Source organism: Emys orbicularis, chromosome 3 (assembly GCF_028017835.1).
Source record: "Emys orbicularis isolate rEmyOrb1 chromosome 3, rEmyOrb1.hap1, whole genome shotgun sequence".
NCBI lineage: Eukaryota > Metazoa > Chordata > Testudines > Emydidae > Emys > Emys orbicularis.
In genome coordinates, this window is record NC_088685.1 from 62,720,384 (window position 1) to 62,746,087 (window position 25,704).

Below are 25,704 nucleotides of genomic sequence, written 5' to 3' on the forward strand. Positions count from 1 at the left end.
CCCAAGCACCTCTTTTAAAGACAGGTACAATATACACAACTTTTTAGTTCTCAACTATAGTAGCTGATTTAAGAGTAGACTTATTTTTGTTAGCAGCTGAGCTCAGCCACTTCATTGTCCAGTTCCTCAGAATATTTGAGTGTATACAGTCCAGCCCTGGTGACCTTTATTTTATCAGTGTGTTCTAGCACCTCCTCTATAACAGTGCCTCATCTTTATTACTTGAAGAGAATAAGCCTGAGGTAGGTATCTCCCCAACATCCTCTGCGTGGCGAAGACCAGTGAAAAGAAATCATTTAGTTTCTCTGCTCCTCTTACCCTGGTAATCCAGTAAATTAATCTATTCTTTTGCAGGCTATGATTCAGAGAAATTACAATAGTGGAATATTTTGAAGGAACAAACCAACATAACTTCAGTGACAATTAGTTTGGCTTGGTGCCAGGCAAATCAACAATGGGTGCTATCTTTTCATGAAGAATGCTTGTGGAAAAATATAGGAAAAAAGAGGAAATCCCTGCATGTAGTATTCATCAATATTGAGAAGACTTCTCTCAGAACATGGTCATATAAGCTATCTGTTGCTGTATGAGAATGAAACAGATACCTGAAGGCACATACGAGGGTGCTGCTACCATACTTAGACCATGTGGAGAAACTGAACAGCTTCTAGTAAGAGCTGGAGTACATCAAGGTTTGGCACTAAACCTCTTTTTGTTCATATCGGTGCTCGATGCATTAGAGGGGTATCTTGATACCTTGAAGACAACAAGACTGTAAATCTAGAGGGACCAGCCACCAACAAAGATACAGAAGTTCAAGTACCTAGGTTTGATAACGCAAGATAATGTTGAACTCAACGATGAACTTAACAAGCAGAACAGGAAAGGCCTGGACTAAATGGAGAGAAGTGAGCGGAGTGATCTATGCTAGGAAAATGCCTATCAAACTGAAAAGTAAGACCTACAAGATAGTAATTAGGCCTGCATTTTTGAATGGCTCAAAATGCTAGACACTGAGGAAGAGACAGGAGCAGATCTTGAATACAGTGGAAATGAAAATGGTAAGATGGATGCTTGGAATTACAACGATAGGCCACGTTTGAACAAATGAATTAGGGAAGTGTGAAGCTGGTACTATTTACAGGGAAACTGAAGGAATCCAGGCTTAGCTGGCTTGGGCATGTGAAAAGAAGATTGGTAGAATATACAGGAAACAGGGCATTAAACTTAGAAGTGAAGGGTAAGAGAGGGGTTGGAAGACCCAAAACTGGATGGATGGATGGATATCATACAAAAGGATCTGATTAGCTGTAGAGTTTCTGAGGAACTGCTTCAAGACAGACTGGGATGGAAAAGAAGGACTCAGAGCCAACCCCATGTAGATGGGACTAAGGCTAGAGAAAGAAGGAAGACATAGCTTGACAGTACAGAGAGAACTTCTCAGCTCAATCGAGTTTCTACCCTTCCTAGTTAGATCTTGTTGTTACATATAAGCAAGAGATTCTGTACTCCAAGTCACACATTTTAAAGTCTAGATACACACAAAGTAAAATACAGTGTAGTGTTCAAACTCAAATTTAGCAGCCTTTTGTATGAAGGTCTTGTGCCTAATTTAAGTAATCTCAGCTCCTTACATTGCACTAATAAGTGAAAGTATATGACTACTATTCCTATTAACATTCGTTCTTTTGTTTGTTACAATTTTAGTGTCTTTTAGAGACTACTGCATTTGAAAGCTGGCATACAAAATGGCACAGTATTGCATAAAAGCACTTCAAAATAGAATGTAGCTAACTTATCAAGCTCCCAAAGGAAAAGTCATTTTCAACAAAAAAGTACATGTTCTTTTCAGCTTCAAAAGGAATATGAAACTAGTACATAGAGAGGTTTCTTGGTCACATCTACAAATGGTAAACTTGAGAATAAACATTAAATGGTACACTTTTCTTGAAAATGGAGTCACAAACCTTTATCTTATCTGGCTGATGCTGGAACTCCATAATTTCAGACACTAACTTGTCAGTCTTGGTTTTGTAATATCATCTGGTGACCTGCAATATTAAAATAAGGATATTCAGGCTTAATTCTTGCACTAATGATTAGGAAAGTCATCAGAATAGAATGGACCACCAAAGCCATGCAGAAGAGCTGTAAAAAGGTAATTTCTAAAGTTCTATTATGAAACCTTTGCAGCAGTAAATATTATAGATTATTAGTAAATTTAGGGATTAGTATTTTTAGCTCTGAAATGGCTAAGGCAAGAGGCAAAACAAACAAACAAACCAAAACCTGATTTAGTTGTAAAGTTTATGCATGAAAGTGGACATGCTGTTATTTTGGGGAAACTTACATTGAAGAGGATGAGAATGTATGTGCATGCATTTTACCTTCACACTGAGTTGTTTTTTCATATTTGTGTAATGTTCGTTGGTTAATGATCTCTGAAGAACTGACACAAGCACTTACACTACAAGGCATATGGCTAAAGCTAGAGATGGGCTCATCATGTTCAAAAATGGGATTAATTCTTACAGCATTTTCTGTGCCACAGTTGTTGGGAGCAGGACCTCTATAATGCAGAACATTTTGGTTTTATGTAAGAATCTGTAACTTAAGGAACATTATTGAAAATTAATTTTCAAATGTGAAGGGAAAAATCATGAGCTGCTTACTCCAAATTAGTCTGGTTTTTGCATTTTCTTCTTATCTTAACAATTAAAATGATGACAAGAAAAACAAGGCTTAATAAGCTAAGAACCACAGCTTTTAAAATGAAGGGTTGTATAGGTTCTGGAGCAAACTTTGCACAGCGCTCTCCTTGGTAAAACCGGTGCCTACGTACAGGGCATCTAAACAGGAAGAGGGGAAAAGCAAAAAAAATATACATAAACATAAGACTGAGGGCAGGAAATACAAAGTACTTGTGTCCAAAATACAGGGAAAACTGCCAACAAGTATAAGAACAGTTTTCTCATTGTAATTAATCAAAAAGAGTCTTTCCATATGAAGCAGCATGATTAATAATACATGGAAGAATATATCTTCAAGTTCATGATGATTAATATAAAACAATTGGAGACTGAAGTATTCTCTCCCCACCCCTGAATCTTGAGGAAGTTTGCATATAGAACAGAGCTTTGTGGCTGATTCCTAGCTCTATACTGAGGCCAAACCAAACCCTGCACTTGAATGCCCTGGGAATTTGTTCCATATGTTCTAATCGTATCTCTTTTTAAAAATCTTCCCTATACATTGCTCATCGGTGACCTCTAACTTGAGAAGTGCTGTCTAAAGCTTTATACTACACGACTCTAATATAAAATAAACCTCTTCCAAGATGTTGGGTGAGACCTCTGGCTTTTCTATGAGAAGGTAGGTTCATAGATTATCAGAAGTGACAATCAGTCAGGTTTGAAGTAATTTTGGAAATGAAGCAAACATTGGACCGAATTTTACTTGCCTTACCAAGTTCTTACTTGGAAGTACTTCCATTGGTATCAATGATCTGCTATTTTCATACCTTTCTTGGTTTTGCTTGCACAAGCTTTTTAAGTTTATATTGGAATTATGTAAGTATGTAACCAGACACAATTCACAGGCATTGTATTCATTATTTTTAATAAACTTGCATTCTCATTATGTTCATTATCTGCATTTAAGCTAAGCCATTTGACTCTATGGACAAAATTCTGACCTTGCAAAATCATGATCTTGGGTAGATATATTATGGGCATTAGATCCCAGTTAAGTTTATTGTTGCAAAATACAGCAAGTCTGCTATCATGAGTTTGCATATAGGGAATTCAGCAGTGTCCCTTCAGAACTCAATCTGAGCTTCAAGCGTCAACATCCTGTTCTTCTCTAAGAATCGCCACCCTGCACTTCAGCAGGGAGGAGTTTGGCTGGCTGGCCGGAAGAAGGCGGCAATGCTTTCTGGTTCAGGGGAGGAGGGAAGACGTAAAGCTGCTGGAAGAGCAGTCAGCGTGGTGGAAGACTCACCACCTAGGAATGAGGGGTTTAAAAAGGTCAGCTGGGCCTGGCCCCTCTCCTCTTCACTCAGAACAGGCTGGGCAGCACCCAACCTCCCCCTCCCTAATTAGGTCACAAATATGCCAGTGTTTAGCTATATCTGCTGTGGGCATTACTCTAGCCGCCCCATTAAGGGGGGCTGGGAAGGAATTTTCCCCTTACTACCATATTGGCCAGGTGCAGTGGGGGGGTTTTCGCCTTCCTCGCAGCAGGTTCAGGTAGGCTGTGTTCATGCAAAGCATGATGGGTGGTAGGTCATATGTCACAACTTTTTATTTAAGTGCATAGCAGATGTTCAGTGCAGGTACTCCATAAATTAAGGCACAGAAGAATGAAAAAATGGCTTGGAAAAGAAATTAAGGAGAGGTGCTTGGTAATTTAGCAAGCTGGGGGCAGTTGGGGACTCCTATGATTGGTACAGCAGGGAGCCAACCCCCTCATCATTATAGTCCACCTTAACCCCTCCTACGAGGGGGCATGGTCGATGGGGGAGCTGTGGAAGAGCCCCCCCCCCCCCAAAAAAAAATTGGCTGGATTTGGTAAGGTCCTGGCAGTGAATCTGCTGAAGGGACATAAATTTTGCATCTGCACTGCACACATTTTATCCACCAGGTTAGTCCCAGACATCTGTCTAATAATAAAGTTGAGGCCTAATTAAACGCTGTCTAATGTCTCCTGTCATTCTTTCAGCATAACCAGACAAGCCAACAGAGGCAAAAAGAGTTAAGGTAAGTCAACTATTGTACATTTTAAACACTAACAGTATACAATGTAGTGGATAATTCCTCTACAGTCATGATATGCAGAAGTCGTTCAATGTTCTTATTGTTTGTAGCTGATATTGAATGCTCTAATTAGCATATACTGACCTCTTGAGGTCAGTACTAAGAATGATTGATTGGGCTAATCAGATCTGTACTCGGCTTGTTACAATGGCAGTCAATCAACTGCTGGGTAACACTCAAGGTTCTGGACATCCTGTGTAAGAGCCTCATCGTCTTTGACCTACTGTACAATCTACACTCCTTTTGAACACTAAGGGGAAGTTTGTGTGTCTGGATTGCATGACATTCTCAGTAATTGACCCACACTCCTGAATTTGCTCCCTGTGAAAATATGGTGTCTGGTCACATTTACAAAGAGTTGCAAGAAACATCACGCCTTCCCAACCAATGGAATCCCGGCTCGCTTGATTACTTTGAAAGCTGTGGGCAGCAGGGTGTCTGATCATAAAAAGTTCTTGACTGTCTCAACATATGCCTTGTAAGGTGGCCAGCTATTACAGTGGTGGATGCCATATATATATATTAATATTATATATATATATATATATATATATATATATATATATATATATATATATATATATGCTTACAATAGTATTTTAAAATGTATTTTATACAACCCAGCCAAAAGTTAATTCCTCACAGATATACCTATTTTACCAATGGCCAAAAATGTGAACAAATGTTATTTGATTTTCCAAAATGTCAGAATAGTTGCATTTTGAAAATCAAGAAGAACCAAGAAGAATATCATTTCAAGTTACTTGTAACCTAGGTCAATGATGTTTCCTTTCTAATAAAGAACTAGATTGTGATGCCCTTACTGATATTGTGCAGTACTTGACTGCTTAAATAGTCCCATTGACTTCAGTGGAAATATTCATTGTGTAAGGTACTTTGTCAATGGAACAATACCTCAATCTAGATCAAAATGTCTATATAATTTTACACGCGTTGGCTTGCACTTGATACTCCTGAAAAAGGGTAATCCCAATTGCAACTCTTCATACAACTGATTTTTCAGGAACTATTGTTCAGCAGAATTAATGAGAAATATAATTTGCCTACCTGCAGACAGCTCCTTTTCCTGGAACTAATTCACATTTTCCGCCGTTAACACAAAGATGTGGCTGCATCTCACATAGACTCCGACATGGCAGTCCATCTCGGCTTGCGTAACCAGGTTTACAAAGGCAGTCTGCCTCTTTTGTCCATTCATTTGTTATGCACTCTGAAAATTCATCACATGCCATGAATTTGCATGGGTCCGCTCGATCAGCTGTAATAAGATAGAGACATTATTAGTGGATGCGTTGAGGCATTATCCCAGTGTACTTGGCAGAACTTGAGGCTGCTACAGAGAACAAAAGAGATTCACTACAGCCAGGCTCCTTCTATATCAATTGGTGGGACTATATCTCAGCATAAAAGGAAGCTGTACATTTTTCTTTCCTCAGATAGCACAGAAAATTGCTGTTATATTTTCTTGCACAATCTGTTTCCTTCCCACGTATTCAGAGTCATGTTTTTATGTTTGAACTGTAGAGACTTTTTTGCATGTGGGTGTTCTGATTCCATCATCTTTTACTTTTGGGGAGTGCTGGTACTATATTTGCACATATATACAAAAAATGTGATTCTTGTCACAAGTAGCTTGCAATCTGATTAAGGACATGTTAAAAACAGCACCATCCCTGTGTATAGTACAGAGTGACACTGCTAGCTAGAAATGGTGGCATTCTTTAGGGGAGAGCCATGTGTGAATGTCTTTGTGGAAGTAAGGTGGTTTACCTTTTAGGACAATCTCCTTTCATGAGGTGTATGAAACCATCATCACTTGCTGGTTTTCTGGGTTTGGGAAGGAGGCTGCTATGAGACACTGTATTGGGGAAGATGAAGGTCTACTGATGCTAGAAGAAAGGACCAAGCCAGGACTGCAGCCTGAAGCCATATTTCCTCCTCCCAAGCACCTCTAATTCTCCTGTGGACTGCCTTACCCTGCTTCCTCCTCTTGCCAGGTTTCAGTCCCTGCCTCACACCAAAAATCAGCAGGGGACTCGGCATGAGTCTTCCTAGCATGATGAGGCTGTTAGATGGAAGCAGTGGTGAGGAAGGCTATACCCAATGTACATGTTTTTTGGTAGGAGTATCATTTGGTACCTGGACGGAAGTATGGGAGAGGATGAGGGAGATGAGAGCCATGCTAAATCCTTAGCCCTGAGGATACAATTAATGAGTAGCAAATTATTTCAACCATGCACATTAGTGTGGGAAAGGCGTGGGGATAAGCGTGCAGAGAATGTTGGGAGGGGCAAAAGGAGTAAAAGGAGGAAATGAGAGCAGAGATATAGGCATGGGTGGAGTGACAGGGCCTCAAAGGTGCATATGAGAAGCCTGAACTGTTAAACGGAACTGAGAAAATGCAGCCTTTACCATAGCTGTAGAGATAAGCATGGGTCTATTATATAAAGATTAACTATCAACAGCTCTTAAAATGTCAAAATGATGTTATCTCTGCAATAATGGGCCTTAAGATTTGCCTTTCTAGGGAAAATAAACATTAGTTTCAAAAGAGGATTCATGTTGGACATCCTACCTATTAACTATAAACCTGTTGGCTGAGATTTTCAAAGCCTTTAGAGGATATGGATGACCAGTGCCATCAATTTCAATGAGAACTGAACACTGAGTCCTCCCTGGTGGCACTGAAAATCTCAGCCATGCTTGAGGATGCTCATATCTGCCTATATAAAGAGTGAAATGGATTGAATGATCAATAGGTCTCTTTCAGCTCTAACCTTCTATACAATTCCATGATTAGCTTCTCCTTCAAATTTAAAGACTAGGGAGACTGTTTTAAATCTATCTTTGGTACTCATAAGATGATGTCACTTTGGCATCCACTGTGTTATTGGAATGAAGAACTTTGTATTTTACTAAGTTTGAAGCCAAAAAAAAAATTGTGTCAGCAATAATAATAAAGTAAATATCTGTAATGGGTGACTGACAAATCCCTGTCTAAATATAATAGAAAAAATTCTTTACTGTATTAATAATAATTTTTGAATGAAAATTTAAAAAAAAAAACCTTCTGTAGCAAAGCAATAAGTTTGTAAATCAAAAATTGTTAGCTCTTATTTTACAGAAAGGAAGTGAAATAACGTAAACAGGTTTTAGCCCGGAGTGGAATTCTATATCAATGTTCACAGAGAAACAGTTTTTCTCTTTAAAAAAAACAACAACAACAACAACAACAACAACAACAATAAAAAGCCTATTAGCTACAGAATCATAGATAGAAACAAAAAATATTAGCTGGATCCACTGAAATGTGTCATCCTGCCTCCCCCCAGCATTTTACAAGGCTAGTTATTGCCTAGATGACTCTCACTAGTGTCTATCTTCGCTTGCTTATAAGTAAAAATAAAGTAAATCAATACATACAATTGTCAAGATAAATTGAAACTTTGATTACATATTTTTGGGGAAAAAGTGTGTGTGTAATAGAAATATGCTTAGATTCATAGATTTTAAGGCCAGAAAGACCATTAGATTATCTTGTTTGACCTCTTGTGCATTGCAGGCCTTTGAACTTCATCCAGTTACTCCTGTAGTGTGCCCAATAACTTGCATTTGATTAAAGCATATCTTCCACAACGGCATCCAGTCTTAATCTGAAGACTGCAAGAAATGGAGAATCCACCACTGCCATTAAAATCATTCCCGATGACACTGTACCGCTGCTGTGAAATTTATTCACTCTTCTGCACAAAAGGTGGGGCATGTATTCAGTATGCTTTTTTTAAACCATTAAAATTGACTTTTACAATGTGCAAGAAGATTGCTTTTTGTGCTCATGTAATGAATACCAGTCCTGAAATCTGTTCACTAGCCATGAAATAAGGATTTACCATTCTTTCTGTTGGCTAAGGACAAAGTAGAGTTAATAATTTTAAAAGTAGTAAGTGAACCTATCTTTCAAGGTGGTGATCAGACTCTCGACTGATTCAGGTTGGAGTCATGTTGATGCTACTTGGGCCTTAGAAGAACATTCTTTCCAGATAGTGGGTGGTCCATTTCCATGGGTAATGAGTTGGGGAATCTGTTTATGTACAACTTATGAATTCTGGTTGTTATGGAAGTGTTGTATCTTGGGATGCCTCTATCTGGATGCGGGATCCCTTATTTTCTGACAGACCTACCATATGAGGGACAATGGTTGGTTACTAAAATAGTTGCCTATTCAGGTGGAAACCTTGAGACAAAAGATTGGCTTTTACCGAGGAGAACTGGTTTATCAGTTTTCAGAGTGGTATCCGTGTTAGTCTGTATCAGCAAAAAGAATGAGGAGTACTTGTGGCACCTTAGAGACTAACCAATTTATTTGAGCATAAGCTTTCGTGGGCTAAAACCCACTTCATCGGATGCATGCAGTGGAAAATACAGTAGGAAGATATATATACACAGAGAACATGAAAAAATGGGTGTTGCCATAACAATTCTAACGAGACTAATTAAGGTGGGCTATTATCAGCAGGAGAAAAAAAAACTTTTGTAGTGATAATCAGGATGGCCCATTTTCCAACAGTTGACAAGGTGGTGTGAGTAGCAGTAGGGGAAAAATAAACATGGGGAAATAGTTTTTACTTTGTGTAATGACCCATCCACTCCCAGTCTTTATTCAAGCCTAATTTAATGGTGTCCAGTTTGCAAATTAATTCCAATTCTGCAGTTTCTCATTGGAGTCAATTTTTGAAGTTTTTTTGTTGAAGAATTGCGACTTTTAGGTCTGTAATTGAGTGACCAGGGAGGTTGAAGTGTTCTCTGACTGGTTTTTGAATGTTATAATTTTTGACATCTGATTTGTGTCCATTTATTCTTTTGTGTAGAGATTGTCCCGTTTGGCCAATGTACATGGCAGAGGGGCATTGCTTGCACATAATGGCATATATCACATTGGTAGAAGTACAGGTGAATGAGCCTCTCATGGTGTGGCTGATGTGATTAGGTCCTATGATGGTGTCCCTTGAATAGATATGAGGACAGAGTTGGCAATGGGCTTTGTTGCAAGGATAGGTTCTTGGGTTAACGTTTTTGTTGTGTGGTGTGTGGTTGCTGGTGAGTATTTGCTCCAGGTTGGGGAGCTGTCTGTAAGCGAGGACTGGCCTGTCTCCCAAGACCTGCGAGAGTGAGGGATCGTCCTTCAGGATAGGTTGTAGATCCTTGATGATGCGCTGGAGAGGTTTTAGTTGGGGGCTGAAGAGGATGACTAGTCGGGTTCTGTTACTTACTCCAGGACAGGCCCAACTAAGAATGTGATTTCTGGGTATTCTTCTGGCTCTGTCAATCTGTTTCTTCACTTCAGCAGGTGGGTATTGAAGTTTTAAGAATGCTTGATAGAGATCTTGTAGGTGTTTGCCTCTGTCTGAGGGATTGTAGCAAACGCGGTTGTATCTTAGAGCTTGGCTGTAGACAATGGATCGTGTGATGTGGTCTGGATGAAAGCTGGAGGCATGTATAGGTGAGTATAGCGGTCAGTAGGTTACCGGAAACAAATACTCACCAGCAACCACACAACAAAAACACTACAGACGTCAAGAATTATAACATTCAAAAACCAGTCAGAGAACACTTCAGCCTCCCTGGTCACTCAATTACAGACCTAAAAGTTGCAATTCTCCAACAAAAAAACTTCAAAAACTGACTTCAACAAGAAACTGCAGAATTGGAATTAATTTGCAAACCGGACACCATTAAATTAGGCTTGAATAAAGACTGGGAGTGGATGGGTCATTACACAAAGTAAAAACTATTTCCCCATGTTTATTTTTCCCCTACTACTACTCACACCACCTTGTCAACTGTTGGAAAATGGGCCATCCTGATTATCACTACAAAAGTTTTTTTTCCCTCCTGCTGATAATAGCCCACCTTAATTGATTAGTCTCATTATAGTTGGTATGGCAACACCCATTTTTTCATGTTCTCCGTGTGTGTGTGTGTGTGTGTGTGTGTGTGTGTGTGTGTGTGTGTATATATATCTTCCGACTGTATTTTCCACTGCATGCATCCGATGAAGTGGGTTTTAGCCCACGAAAGCTTATGCTCAAATAAATTGGTTAGTCTCTAAGGTGCCACAAGTACTCCTCATTCTTTTTGGTTTATCAGAGGAGAGGCTGCTTGGCAGCATTGTCTCTTGGTAAGGATGTGTTATCACCTGTTGAGGCGAATCAGGAAGTCACCTGAAAAAGAGTGCTGGAGTTTATAAAAGAAAGGGCCATTTTAGAGAGAGAGAGAGAGAGAGAGAGAGAGATGGAACACAGGAAGTTTGGGGCAGAAAAGAAGGAAACGGGAAGCAGTGGGATCTAATTTAACTGTGGATTAACCAAGATAAGGGAAAGTTAGCTGACCTAGAGAGGGAAAGAGGCTCCATGTTTCTGAACTGAGACACTGAGCTTCAGGAGAAGGATTCCAGGCATCCCAGAGGCCTCTGTCCAAGCCCAAAGAACTCTCCAGAATGGTGAGGTAACTGAGGGAGGGAAAATGCATGCCTTTTGTCTAGAGCTGTGTATTTCTCATGCTGTTAAGTAAAGGGTAAATTGTGTTTAGAGTCCTGTGCAAAGTCTGTGTGCTTTCAGTCATGTACCCCTGAAGAGGTAGACCAGAAGATGAACCAGAAAGCAAACAACTTCAGTGGGATTCTGGGGAATGTGCAAGAGCTGCTGGAGATGTGTGGGGATATGGCACCAGTTTCAGGGCCTAGGCAATTGGGCTGCGGGGTCCACACTGTCAAGAGGGGTGTCAGATTTGAAGGCCACACGTGGAGTGAGTGCCTAGAGGCCCAAAGCCAGGGACAATACCTGAACTCTGTCAAGCCCCAGCAAGCTAAGGGTTCGTGGAGTTGTTTGGATCCCCTCACAGCAGTCTGGTGAATGTTAAGCAGAGGGAACCTGACATCATGCATTTAAATATTTGTGCAATCCTGTTTTTGCTTTCTTGCTGGAATCAGTACCACTTTGTGATTTATACATGGAAATGGTGAGTACTGCAGGTAATTCATTTCCCTCAGCTGCATCTCTTTGCAGTCTTTAAAGTCAATATTTACTCTTACTTTGCCTTTTCCATATCTCCATGGAGAGCTTTCCCTTTCTCATTTTATTTCCCTACATGTTCATCTCTTGGGCTCAGATGCATTTGCTTGAAAAGATCCAATTTGTATTAGCATCCCTTTTGTAATTGTTGTAGTGAGAACGGGCTGAATGCATTGTGTTGTGCATTCATGTCAGATTACATTTGACTGTCTCCCTAGTTATCAGTTCACATTGCTGTTTCCGCATTATTAAAGGAATGCATTCTTTAAAGTGTAAATGATGCCGTATGGAGAATCATGGGAGAACATTCGGTTAGAGACAATTCTGCTTTCTGAGTCAGATGCTGTCTTTTCTTCTCTTGTTCTTTACCATTAAGGCTAGTGTCATGAAAGCAGGCTATATCTGAGCTCTTCTGCTCCTCCTACTTATTCCCCTGTTTATTTTAGCTTTTTAAATGAACCTATTTTTCCTGAGGCATCAGTGGGTATTTTTAACTAAAATCTTTTCAGTGGGGGGTCTGAGAGATTGTGATAGAGCTGTTCATCTAATTAGTTCATTGATTAAAATATTAATTTCGACATCAGTTTCATATCCTCTTGTAAGTTCCCCATTTTAGCTATAACATTTTAGTTTAATGGAAGTGATTTTTTTATTGTGATGTCAAAGGCCAGCATCATAGCTAAGTTTTACTCAGTGTGTACATCAGCGCTGTAATTTTCAGGAATTTGAAGCTATCACTTTTTAGCTGTTAGAGTTAGTCATAAAACATTCTTCTGAGTTATACTGGGTCATTATTTTCCTGTAATGCTGTGTCATTTTCCTTAATATAATTCTGACTGGACAATGTGACCATTGCAATTTGTTGCCATATTTTCACTTTGGTTTGATGATTTAAAAATACTTGCAGGTATTTGACAGGTCTTTTGGCTGCCTTTTGCAGAAGGCTGAGATTTGTTTTAATATTTAGTTGTGGTACACCATTGTTTCCACTAGATGGGTCTCATTTTCACAAATGAAAGGGGATTTACTTCAAAAAGATTTAAACATGTTTCAAACCTGTAGATTTTTTTGAGGTGATTTCAATTTCTATGGGAAAGTAGTAGAGAAAATGGTGGCATAGCACTCTAAAATTATGATACTAAATGAGGAATGAATATGTCAGGAAACAGCATCAGGGAGAGATCTGGTTTATGAGATGGAATGTGTTCCAATCACTGCTGATGACTTTAAAAGTGTGTTGATAGCCTGATAAACATTATCATAATTGGGAAAGTTTCTAAGTATCCCCAAGTTATTTCTGGTTGCCATAATTTCCTACTAAAATGAAAGATCAAGGGCAGTCTGACTACTGGAAGCCCAATATTAATAATCTTTAAAATAGAAATTTCTTTTTTTCAGTTGTGTTGGGTAAAACCATCAATTGTATCAATGCTCTGAAAGGTCAGCTGTATATATTTTTTGTTTTTACATTTTTAGTAACATAATCTTACCTGGCTCAATATCAAGAGAGTAGCTGTCAATTTCCAAATTCAGGCGCTGGGCTGCAGCATCGCAAAAGTCTTCTAAAACACAGTGCACAGCTTCTGTGATATTGTATGGAACTGTCTTAGCAAACTTCATTTTGCTATTGACAATCACACTTCCATTTCTGAAGTTAAGTATTTCCAATTGCTTAAATCCTGTAAGGTTGGATTGAAGATATGGAAGCAGCTGCAAAACAGGAAGTTGTTTTACTTTAAATCCCCTATCAATGCCTACCTGCTGTTAATTTCACTTATATTCACTTTTCATTATCAAGTACCTGAATCACCCACTTATTTCTCTGGCTTTAATACTAGTGCTTAACTACCAAGTCCAGTTTTTGGTTTGCCTTGATTAGTCTCTGTATTTGCATCTTTCTCAATAGTGTACTGAGATGGATGGACGCTAGTTTTCCTTGTAATGAAACACAGTGTTTGGGGAATGTATGGGTCTGAATAAAGAAAAATCACCTCACTAAAAAGCCAACTTCAATTATTTTCAAAGGGTTCCATCCAGGCAAGTGAGAGCACGATATAATAAGCACGTTACTGTTGTCCAATGGTCCAACAGTATCTCTGGGGAAAATCTATATCTAATCACCTTCTCTTTGATAACTCATGATGTATTTTAAAAGGATTGATAATAAATCCAGCATAAGGATTCAATTCTTAGATATAATCAGTGTTACCATACCACTGAAGTGGAGCTAAGAAAAATCCAATTAAAATTACTTGCCAAGAATATGTGTGTGGTTTCTTGCATAGGTAAATATTTCTCTCTCTCTCTTTTTTTTTTTTTTTTTTTTTTTTTTTTTTTACATGTATTCTCCTTCATAAACCACTGCTACCTGTTACACAGCCAGCATCTCAGACTAAAAAAAAAAAAAAAGCTACTTGTTATAGTAGTTCAAGGTGTTTTATTAAACTGGAGGACGGGGCCCTATACTGTGCTCTACTTCACACAGTTGTGTTTTCCAGCTTCTCCTTAGCTTACTGATCTGGTCAGAATAAATCAGTTTTCTAGATGAATGCCCCTGGTAGCTTGTCTCTTTTTATTGCTTCTGCTAATCTGGGGAGCAATAATATAAGCTAACAAGGAAAATATTTTTTCTTTAATCTGTGCTCAAATACTGTACGTCACAGACAATCTGTTTTTACTCACCAGCTGCATGAATTGTTGCTCTAGTGCCCTGTATTCCAGAGAACTCCTGTTGAAGAGGTCATCAGAAAAATGCATGTTGGTTACTCTCAGGCTGAAGAAAACCACTAGCTCTTTGCCTTTGGCTGCAGTTGTCATGGAGCTAGTGGTTACATACTTCAATGTAGGAGCTGGGGTGGCTTCTGCTGGCTGGCTCTCCGACCCAGAAATATATCCACTGCCATACTCCACTTCATCCATCGTTACTGTGCTCATCGTGTTGACTCTGTCCAGTTCTGCAGCAATACCCTGCACTCCTGTTCCGAAGCCAGTAGGGATGCTGCTCTCAGCTGCTGGTGAACCTGTTACATCAAAGGGCTGGTCTATAATAATGGAGTGGCTGTGAGGTGGACTAATCACTGCTGGCAGTAGTGTGATTTGGTCAGTGGGTAATGTGGCTATGATGACTTCTTCAGGCAGGGAGGTGGAGTGGTCGCTTGAATCAATAAAGAAAGGCAAAGTTCTGTCTGTCGATAAAATATCACCTGACGATTCTGGCGGATCTATGATCTTTACAGCTGCAAAGGGTGGGGGGAGGCAAGTATTTAATTTTGAAAAATATACATAATGAAATATTTATATAGCATTTCAAGTGAGACATTTTTAAGGAGAATATACTCATCATCAGAACATGACAGTCTTATTATGACCGCTTTCTGATGACTCAGGCCTGGTCTACACTGTGGGGGAGGATCGATCTAAGTTATGCAACTTCAGCTACGTGAATAACGTAGCTGAAGTCGACGTACTTAGATCTACTTACCGTGGTGTCTTCACTGTGGTAAGTCGACGGCTGACGCTCCCCCATCGACTCCGCCTGTGCCTCTCGCCCTTGTGGAGTACCGGAGTTGATGGGAGAGCGCTCGGCGGTTGATTTATCGCGTCTAGATTAGATGCGATAAATCAACCCCCGCTGGATCGATAGCTGCCCCTCGATCCAGCCGGTAATGTAGACAAGCCCTTAGTAAGAAAATGGAGGAAAATGCTCAGTCCACATGGTTACGTGCTGAGCTTTGTGTGTGCTTTGTTTAAGTTATAATTACACTTTATAAGTCTTTCCCTAACTTTTGCTAAAGTGCCGTGTGGTTTTGATGTACATAATCACACTGTCAGTTTATATTGACTGAAAGTGTAGGTTGCAGCTTTGACTTGTCTGCTTGGATCAGTGCAGGGCTTGAGTCATTCCTGGCCACTCCCCCTTTGTGAAAGATTAAAGATGGTATTTGCCACTGACCTCAAAATGTGGTTGTACAAACCTGTGCAGCCTCCTCAGATACAATCAGATACAAAAGATTGTCAACTTTGGTAAATATACTATTTAAAAAACAAACAAAACCCTCCTAAAGAATCATTTGCTACATTTAAAACAACCATTTGCCCCAGATTATAGGATTCCTTCAGATGCCTGCTGGAGCTCAGAGGCAGTCTAGGAATGTACACCTCTACCCCGATATAACGCTGTCCTCGGGAGCCAAAAAATCTTACCGCGTTATAGGTGAAACTGTGTTATATCCAACTTGCTTTGATCCGCCGGAGTGCGCAGCCCCGCCCCCCCCCAGAGCACTGCTTTACTGCGTTATATTCGAATTCGTGTTATATCGGGTCACGTTATATCAGAGTAGAGGTGTAGTTGAAATTCAAATCTTAAGCATGGAGAAATGAGACTGTTTGTATTCAGACAATCAGCTAACTTACTGTAGTAAGATAACAGAAAATGACAGATTTCAACTTCAGGCTAAAGAGGGCAACTTCTCTCTTTTCCAGTGATGTCCTCGTTAGGGGGCTGTAAGGGGCTCCTAGTCAAAACTCCTGACTTAACTTGGCAGGAAAGTCTATCTTTGGACACTACTTTATTATCCTTGCCAGACATCACTTATCCTGGCAGTTTATAAAAATACTTCTGAAGAGCAAATATTTCCCCTTAGAATGGACTGGATTGGGGGGAGAGAGGAAAAGAAGAGGTATTTTCAAAATATTACCTAGTATAGTTATCCATAAACCCTCCATACTATCTCTCCTCTCTTCAAATAACACAAGTCGTAAGCCTGTGCTTATCCAATCTGTATGGTTAGGAGCAAATATGCATTTCCAGCAGTGAGAACCTTAGTATAAATTAGTTGCCTCATCTCTTGATAATGGTTACAGGAGACCTTTTCTGTTAAATGGGAAAGTAAAGAAATATGCTAATCCCTCACCCGTCCTATCTGCAGATAAATCCTGTCAATCAGAGTCTCTCCAAGTCTAAAGGGAATGTTTTTTCCTTTAGTGAGCCCATTGTTAAAATATTGCTGCCACTCACAGTTCTTTTAATTACCAATGAGAATTCTTTCAGACATTAGCTTAAAGCTAGTTTGCCTTGGTGGGGAGATACAAAAATGTCCAAGTCCTCTTTCCTTTAGGATGATCAGACATTCAAAATAGATGCCCTGTACCAAAATCTGCCCTCAACTTTTTGTGCAGTTCTAAAGACTTCAGAATTAGGCCCTTGAAAAAAAGATTCATCTTCCTGTCATAGTTGCCACCTTGTACAAGGTTGGGAAAATAACTGGTACAGATTTTCTTTCATTCATCATTTTGAGGGTGCAATGGTGTACAGTTCCTTCTTGGGTAAAGCAGAGTCTGTTAACAGCCTTATGGCAGCTGCTTCTGCCTACACAGTCACTACATCAGCTTACTCCACTGCAAACTGCTTGAATACCAGTATGAAAGGCACTATGCAAAAATCGTATTCCAATACTGCTTTAGGCAGGCATTGAGTAACAGGACTGTATATTATATTTCTGTAATTTGCTGATAATTACCTTGGAAAATACAAATACTAGACAAATGTTTGTTAAATATTTGAGTTTACTATGACAGTAACATTGTATCCCAAAGCATATCACAGTGCCCTGGTAGCTTTGCAAGAAACAGTCACTCAGAAACAAACACTTGGCTTGCTACAGCAAAGGCAATTGGAGAGAGGCCACACACATACTATAATTTACTCCCCTTCTAGAAGTAGCAGAATCAGAAGTTTGTGGAGGAAGCAACAACAGATAGCAAGGGCATTGGAAGGTGGCTGAATGTATCTCTTGCCCTTCTGAGGATGGGGTTATTAGTTTTATACTACAGTGGTGAGCATTCTATAAATAGGACACATACATAGAGGGTGATAGGAGGCTGCTTGTGCCTCATTCGTCTCTCTCTTCCCTGTTACAAGCCCGGCAAACCTTCCCCATCAATTCTGCTGCCTTCTCCCGCATAAGTGCAGAGCCCTTTTCTTTGAGCACCTTATTATTTTGGACAGAAGTACCCTTAGTCACAACAGCATTTTAGATAAGGTGATTTTCCTAATTAATAGGTAAACATTGATTCTGTTTGCTGGTTGAATGATTAGGGACAGGTTCTGATCTCATTTACTTCAGGAGTGAACTCATAGAAACCAAAGAGAAACTGCTGAGCTCCAGTTCATTTGCAAATTTGACACCATCAGATCAGGATTAAACAAAGACTGTGAATGGCTATCCAACTACAGAAGCAGTTTCTCCTCCCTTGGTGTTCACACCTTTACTGCTAGCAGAGCACCTCACCCTCCCTGATTGAACTAACCTCGTTATCCCCACACTGATTTATACCTGCCTCTGGAGATTTCCATTACTTGCATCTGAAGAAGTGAGGTTCTTACCCACGAAAGCTTATGCTCCCAATACTTCTGTTAGTCTTAAAGGTGCCACAGGACCCTCTGTTGCTTTTTACAGATTCAGACTAACACGGCTACCCCTCTGATACTTGACACCATGCAAGGCACTGCATTTAGCCGTATGGAATGGAAATCTATCAACCTCATGAAGAAACTTGCACAAATACAGACAGATATCATCTTCCTTTCCAAATGCAAACGGATGGACATCATACCAAATGGACTGAAGGTGAAAAATCCATTGCTATCTACATACTGCACAGACCACAGTGAGAGATTATGCCATACACTATCAAAGAAACTGAGGAACCACCTGATCAGCATCCTATACAGCAAACAGATAAACATCAAGAAAGAGCTCTCCAACCTGGAGACTTTCATAAATAACCAACCCTCCACACAAATGGACTTTACTAAAATAAGACAGGAGATCTACATTACACACTTCACCTCTCTACAAAGGAAAAAGGACCGTAAGCTGTCTAAAATCCTACCTGGCACATGGGGCCACAACAGGGGTACCCCTAACTCACCCAGCAATATCGTCAATTTATCCAGCTACACACTCAACCCAGCAGAGGAGTCTGTCCTATCTCGGGGACTCTCTTTTTGCCCCAGCACCCCCACGAACATGATACAGTTCTGCGGTGATCTGGAAGCCTACTTTCGCCGCCTCCGACTCAGAGAATACTTTCAAGATAACACTGAACAGCGCACTGATACACAGATACCCTCCCACCAACAACACAGGAAGAAGAACTCCACATGGACTCCTCCTGAGGGTCGAAATGACAGTCTGGACCTATACATAGAATGCTTCCGCCGACGTGCACAGGCAGAAATTGTGGAAAAACAACATCGCTTGCCTCATAACCTAAGTCGTGCAGAACGCAATGCCATCCACAGCCTCAGAAACCACCCTGACATTATCATCAAAGAGGCTGATAAAGGAGGTGCTGTTGTCATCATGAACAGGTCTGACTACCAGAAGGAGGCCGCCAGACAACTCTCCAATACCAAATTCTACAGGCCACTTTCCTCAGATCCCACTGAGGAATACACTAAGAAACTGCACCATCTACTCAGGACACTCCCTACACTAACACAGGAACAAATCAACATACCCTTAGAGCCCCGACCGGGGTTATTCTATCTACTACCCAAGATCCACAAACCTGGAAATCCTGGACGCCCCATCATCTCGGGCATTGGCACTCTCACTGAAGGACTGTCTGGATATGTGGACTCCCTACTCAGACCCTACGCCACCAGCACTCCCAGCTATCTCCGTGACACCACAGATTTCCTGAGAAAACTACAATGCATTGGTGACCTCCCAGAAAACACCATCCTAGCCACCATGGATGTAGAGGCTCTCTACACAAACATCCCACACACAGATGGAATACAAGCTGTCAGGAACAGTATCCCTGATGATGACACAGCACAACTTATTGCCGAGCTCTGTGACTTTATCCTCACGCACAATTATTTCAAATTTGGTGACAATATATACCTCCAGACCAGTGGCACCGCTATGGGCACCCGCATGGCCCCACAATATGCCAACATCTTTATGGCTGACCTGGAACAACGCTTCCTCAGCTCTCGTCCACTCACGCCCCTTCTCTACCTACGCTACATTGATGACATCTTCATCATCTGGACCCATGGGAAGGAGACCCTGGAAGAATTCCACCATGATTTCAACAGCTTCCACCCCACCATCAACCTCAGCCTGGACCAATCTACACGGGAGGTCCACTTCCTGGACACCACAGTACAAATAAGCAATGGCCACGTTAACACCACCCTATACCGAAAACCCACCGACCGCTATGCCTACCTTCATGCCTCCAGCTTCCACCCCGGACACACCACACGATCCATCGTTTACAGCCAAGCACTGAGGTACAACCGCATCTGCTCCAACCCCTCAGACAGAGACCAACACCTACAAGATCTTCACCAAGCATTCTCAAAACTACGATACCCACACAAGGAAATAAAGGAACAAATCAACAGAGCCAGACGTGTACCCAGAAGCCTCCTGCTACAAGACAGGCCCAAAAAAGAAACCAACAGAACTCCACTGGCCATCACCTACAGCCCTCAGCTTAAACCTCTCCAACGCATCATCAGTGATCTACAACCCATCCTGGACAATGACCCCTCACTTTCACAGACCTTGGGAGGCAGGCCTGTCCTCGCCCACAGACAACCTGCCAACCTTAAGCATATTCTCACCAGCAACCACGCACCGCACCATAACAACTCTAACTCAGGAACCAACCCATGCAACAAACCTCGATGCCAACTCTGCCCACATATCTACACCAGCAGCACTATCACAGGACCTAACCAGATCAGCTACAACATCACCGGCTCATTCACCTGCACGTCCACCAATGTTATATATGCCATCATGTGCCAGCAATGCCCCTCTGCTATGTACATTGGCCAAACTGGACAGTCACTACGCAAGAGGATAAATGGACACAAGTCAGATATCAGGAATGGCAATATACAAAAACCTGTAGGAGAACACTTTAACCTCCCTGGCCACACAATAGCAGATGTTAAGGTAGCCATCTTACAGCAAAAAAACTTCAGGACCAGACTCCAAAGAGAAACTGCTGAGCTCCAGTTCATTTGCAAATTTGACACCATCAGATCAGGATTAAACAAAGACTGTGAATGGCTATCCAACTACAGAAGCAGTTTCTCCTCCCTTGGTGTTCACACCTTTACTGCTAGCAGAGCACCTCACCCTCCCTGATTGAACTAACCTCGTTATCCCCACACTGATTTATACCTGCCTCTGGAGATTTCCATTACTTGCATCTGAAGAAGTGAGGTTCTTACCCACGAAAGCTTATGCTCCCAATACTTCTGTTAGTCTTAAAGGTGCCACAGGACCCTCTGTTGCTTTTTTCATAGAAAACAGTGGAGCTACCTGGGTATAAAACCTGGCCAAGTGAGATGAGGTTAACTGGATCTGAATTGAGCATTAAAAGCTCAGCGCAATGATTCTAGGAAGCTGAACAGGTTGTATGGAAAGCAGCATTATATCCTGGTGACATTGTATAGCTAGATATTAAAATCAGTCAGAACACCAGTTTGCTTACATTACACAACTGCATTTTGACATATCACCCACCCAATGGCTCCTTCGGAGTGACTTTTTTTATATAAAATACACACCATGCAATGTTCAACACTAAAAGGAAGTCAGAGCATTGGCACTTGGGGAAAAGAAAACAGTGCTGTTAAATCCATGAGTGACACTACTGGATTGCTGGATGCTATGAAACTATAAAAACACCACTGAATGAAATGTAGAGGCTGAGGGTCTATTTACTCTAAGGCCACTTTACAGATCCCTGAAAGTGCAAAGGGGCTGTAAAATGAGTCAATTTATATTTTCTTCCACACAGGAGTGCGGTCACAACATACAATTTGCACTGCTGAAAATGAAGGATCTATCGTCCTATTAGGGCCAAAAGAGAAATATCACGACACTGGATGAAACTGAAGCCATTCAGTTACATTAATGGTGTATGTGATGTCCACAGTAAATGCTGTACCACAGTATGGGGCCTTAACACTTGATTAAAATCCTCAAGTGCTGCCACAATAGAAACAATAAACAACACTACAATTGAATACAAAATTAGTTTGTCAGTGCAAAGACTTCCTCCTGTGTCATTCAGCATTAAAACTGGGGTCCATACTGCAAATACCATCAAATCAGAAACTGAAGTATGAGAGAGTATGTATTTCTCATAAACTGAAGTTGCAGAAATGTTTGTAAATACAAACATAATGAACTCCCTCTGCCCTTATCCAAGTAAATTGGTTTTTGATTAGCACAAACAAGTAGAGCTGTGTATCTGACAGTCAATAGGCATATATGGTGAAAGACTCTCCTTTAGTTGTAATATATATATAGTGTGTGTGTGTGTATAAATGTAATAAAATTGAATTACAGGAGCTTTAAACTCTATATCCCCATTTTATTGACAGCTGTAGCAATAAATCATTCCTATCTCCTCACTTTTAAGCTTTGTTGTGACACTGATCAATCAGGGAATGGGCAGAGTTTTATATAAAATAAACCTAACCATGTCCTGTGGTAAATAAGTCCTCTCTTTTATTGATGGCACAATCAGTTGTTAGATTGACAGTGAATAAGACAAGATTGCAGTGAGGTACAAGTGTGCTCAGAAATGGGTTTTAGTTTGGTGGAGATTAGTGTTTGATGAACAATTTTTTTAGGAAAATCACCAACCCTCTGGAGCATCCCTGTCCCAAAATGATAAATTAAAATGGAATATTTATGAGCTTGAGTTTGGCAGATTGTGAAATTGTGATGGTATTTGTGAGACGGGTAGTTTTAAGTGACTCATCTGAATTCACACAGTGAATTTTAGGGAGCGCCTTGAACACAATACAATTCTGATGCCCAGCCCTGTGTGTTAGCAACAATGCATCTATATTACTATAGTAATAACTCAAACACTACAACTTGTGAAGATGAGTACTGTTTCTTTATAGCAGGAATCTAGGCAGAAGAGGGGTTGGGAGAAGTGCTAAGCAGAAACTCTGCAGTGAAGCAGAGGGAGAGAGACTAGATTTAGGGATAATATTGCTTACCTTATTCTAATAAAGTACCTTATTCAGCGTGAGAAGAAAGTGACTCTGTTATTCTCAAACATTGTCCCATGACAGCATATTGTTGTTGTTAGACTGTTATTGTGGAAGACTATAGTATTTTTAAAAGCACTTCCTGTGATGTCGGTGATTCCATCTGCCCTCTAACTGTAACAATAACACCCCCTAACAATTGGTGCTGTACTGATAAAATAGTTTGATATTATGACTCCAGAGTTCTATCCTTTGCAACTACTCTCCTTATAACCCTCATTAACCAAAATGTGCTAGGTGCTATACATACATATAGAAAGACCCTGCTTTGAAGAACCTATGTTCTGAAAGATATAAAGCAGATGAAAGGTGAGGAGGAAATGGGACACAACACCCAAGCAAAGCAATCAGGGTGATGGTTGGCAGATGTATTGCTAGCTCTCCATCTCTCTTGGTTTTAACTGGGCTTTCCGGATTTGTAGGATACTTTCATACCTTAAATGCATGTTGAGCCGAAGGACATAGGCCAAAGGTGTTGGGTCTAGTTTTCAAAGATGCTGAGCTCCCACATTTCCAACTGAAATCAGTGGGAGCTGCAGATCACCAGTACACACATCTGAAAAGTCAGAGCCAAGATTCAATCTTAAGAGGGTCTGGGTTACTATTATGTCCTTATTATTGGAAATAGTTTTCTTTAGCTTATATGAACATTTATTCCAATATTACAAACATCTTTAAAAGTCACTCTCCAGGTGAATTTACCAGTTACCTACAAAGAGAAGTTGTAACCGTTGTCAGCATCAGAATAATCAATTTACATGATAAACTAGGGCCTAGGGAACAGAGGCCTCAGTTCTCAGCTAGTCCATCCCTGCTGCCCTCAATAGAGGGCAGCAGGGAGGCAAAGTTGGGTTTGAGACGACATTGTGCTTCCTGTGGTCTGGGGACATTTGGGGCTGGTGCACAACCACCAGTGTAGGTTAGAAGAGCCTCAGGTCTACTCTAACCCCCATAGGCATCGACACATAGACCATTTTTGTGCCCTTTACGCTAGCAGAGTGATATAAAGGGTCCTTACTGCAACAGAGAAGCAGTCCCAGAATCTTTGAATTGTGCTGAGCCTTGTGATTTAAGTCCTCATTTTCTTTTGTGTTTTGAATAAGCATGAGTCATATAACACAAGATAGCGTTCCAAAAGACCCTCCATTAAAATCAGTAGAAAAATGAGCTTCAACCGTTTTATGGCAAGCTGTATGGCTCAGCTTCTGTTTGCTCACTGTTCATAACTGATTTTTGATCAAATGATCCTTCCGAGTTAATAATGCATGAATGAAATATGTAGAAGTTTTGGATCCAAAAACCTTTGCCTTTGGAAATTTCCCATTGTTTTTCTGTGTTTTTACTAGACTGGTAAACTATTTACTAGATAAATGATCAAGGATACCAAACCATGCTGATAACATTTTTTCAAAAACACTGTTTCTAAAGCTTTGGCACTGTATGAAAAAGTGAAACTTTTGCATTTTATTTTGGATTTTCCCAGATGAAGAATGGAAACCACCATCATGCAATCATTTTGAGACCTTTAAAAGCATAAAAGAATATGGAGACATAGGGCTTGTCTATATGAGGGGTTAGTGCACGGCAAGCTAGGGTTTGAATCTACATTGCACTAGCTTGCTGCATAGTCCTGCCTGGGAGGATGTCGAAGTACACTATGAAACTTTTCGTGCTGTAGCAATGTCCATCTGGGATGTCACCGTGTGGCAAGCTAGTGCGGCTGCAGATTCAGACCCTGGCTTGCTGCTCACTAATATCCTGTGTAGACAAGCCCACAGATGTTCTTAGTTCCAGCATGCTACTGCATTTCAGCAATTAACAACACAGGCTGTAATGTTGGCAGCTGGGTACTGCAGCACTGCCAACTTCAAGAGATCAAAAATCATGTCCAGTCCTAACAAATCCTGAGATTTAAAAAATATCAAACCATGTCTTTCCATCTGTCTTTTGACCCTTTTAACACCCGTCTACTCTCCTGGTAAGGGCAGCGTGACAATTTTAGGCTGGATGTCCCCTCAAAAGTATTACTTCAAAAATGGAGAGGTGGGGTGGAGGGAAGACATCCCTGCTAGTGGGGAAAAGGAAGAGTAGTTGTGTTACATTCTTGTACATAAGTACAAGTACTTAGCTGCAGGGCCGGCTCTGGCTTTTTGGCCGTCCCAAGCAAAAAAAAAACGGGGCGGCCAGAACGGCAAAGCAAACAAAAAACAAAACAAAACAAAAACCTGCGGCGTGGCCGGAGCGCGGGTGCAGGGGGACCTGCTGGAGGGGGAGGGAGCGGGCGGGAGAGAGAGAGAGAGAAGGGGGCGGCCAGGGCTACAGCAGGGGCGCTGCCACGCGGCCCCTCCCGCTGCGCTGCTGCCTGCCGCGAGGGCTCTGCTCCAGTTGGCGGGGCGGGAAGGAAGAGGACTGCCCTACAGGGCGGCCGGAACGGAACAAGAACAATAAATAAATAAATAAATAAAAAACGCGGCCATGCCGCCCTAGGATTGGGCAGAATGAGGCCTCGAACAATCTGCCGCCCCAAGCACCAGCTTGCTCAGCTGGTGCCTGGAGCTGGCCCTGCTTAGCTGAGAGATCTATAATTTGATAAAATTAAAATATGATGGAAAAACCTAATTCACACACACATTAAGTAGATTTGGAACATGAACAATGAATGTTAAAGAAACACAAAGCACGCTATGTACCA

At 40.9% G+C, this 25,704-nt stretch overlaps 1 protein-coding gene across 1 annotated transcript in view; it reads right to left on the reverse strand.

Annotated features, from left to right (window-relative positions):
* Positions 1-2,011: 2,011 nt before the first annotated feature.
* Positions 2,012-25,704, reverse strand: part of IMPG1 (interphotoreceptor matrix proteoglycan 1) — a 99,725-nt gene continuing 76,032 nt past the window's right edge. Inside the window, exons 13-16 of the mRNA XM_065402223.1 lie at positions 14,588-15,141; positions 13,396-13,615; positions 5,883-6,093; positions 2,012-2,051 (exon numbers count right to left, since the gene is read on the reverse strand). Of these exons, the coding sequence (XP_065258295.1) occupies positions 2,012-2,051; positions 5,883-6,093; positions 13,396-13,615; positions 14,588-15,141 (1,025 nt within the window). The remainder of the gene's footprint in view (positions 2,052-5,882; positions 6,094-13,395; positions 13,616-14,587; positions 15,142-25,704) is intronic.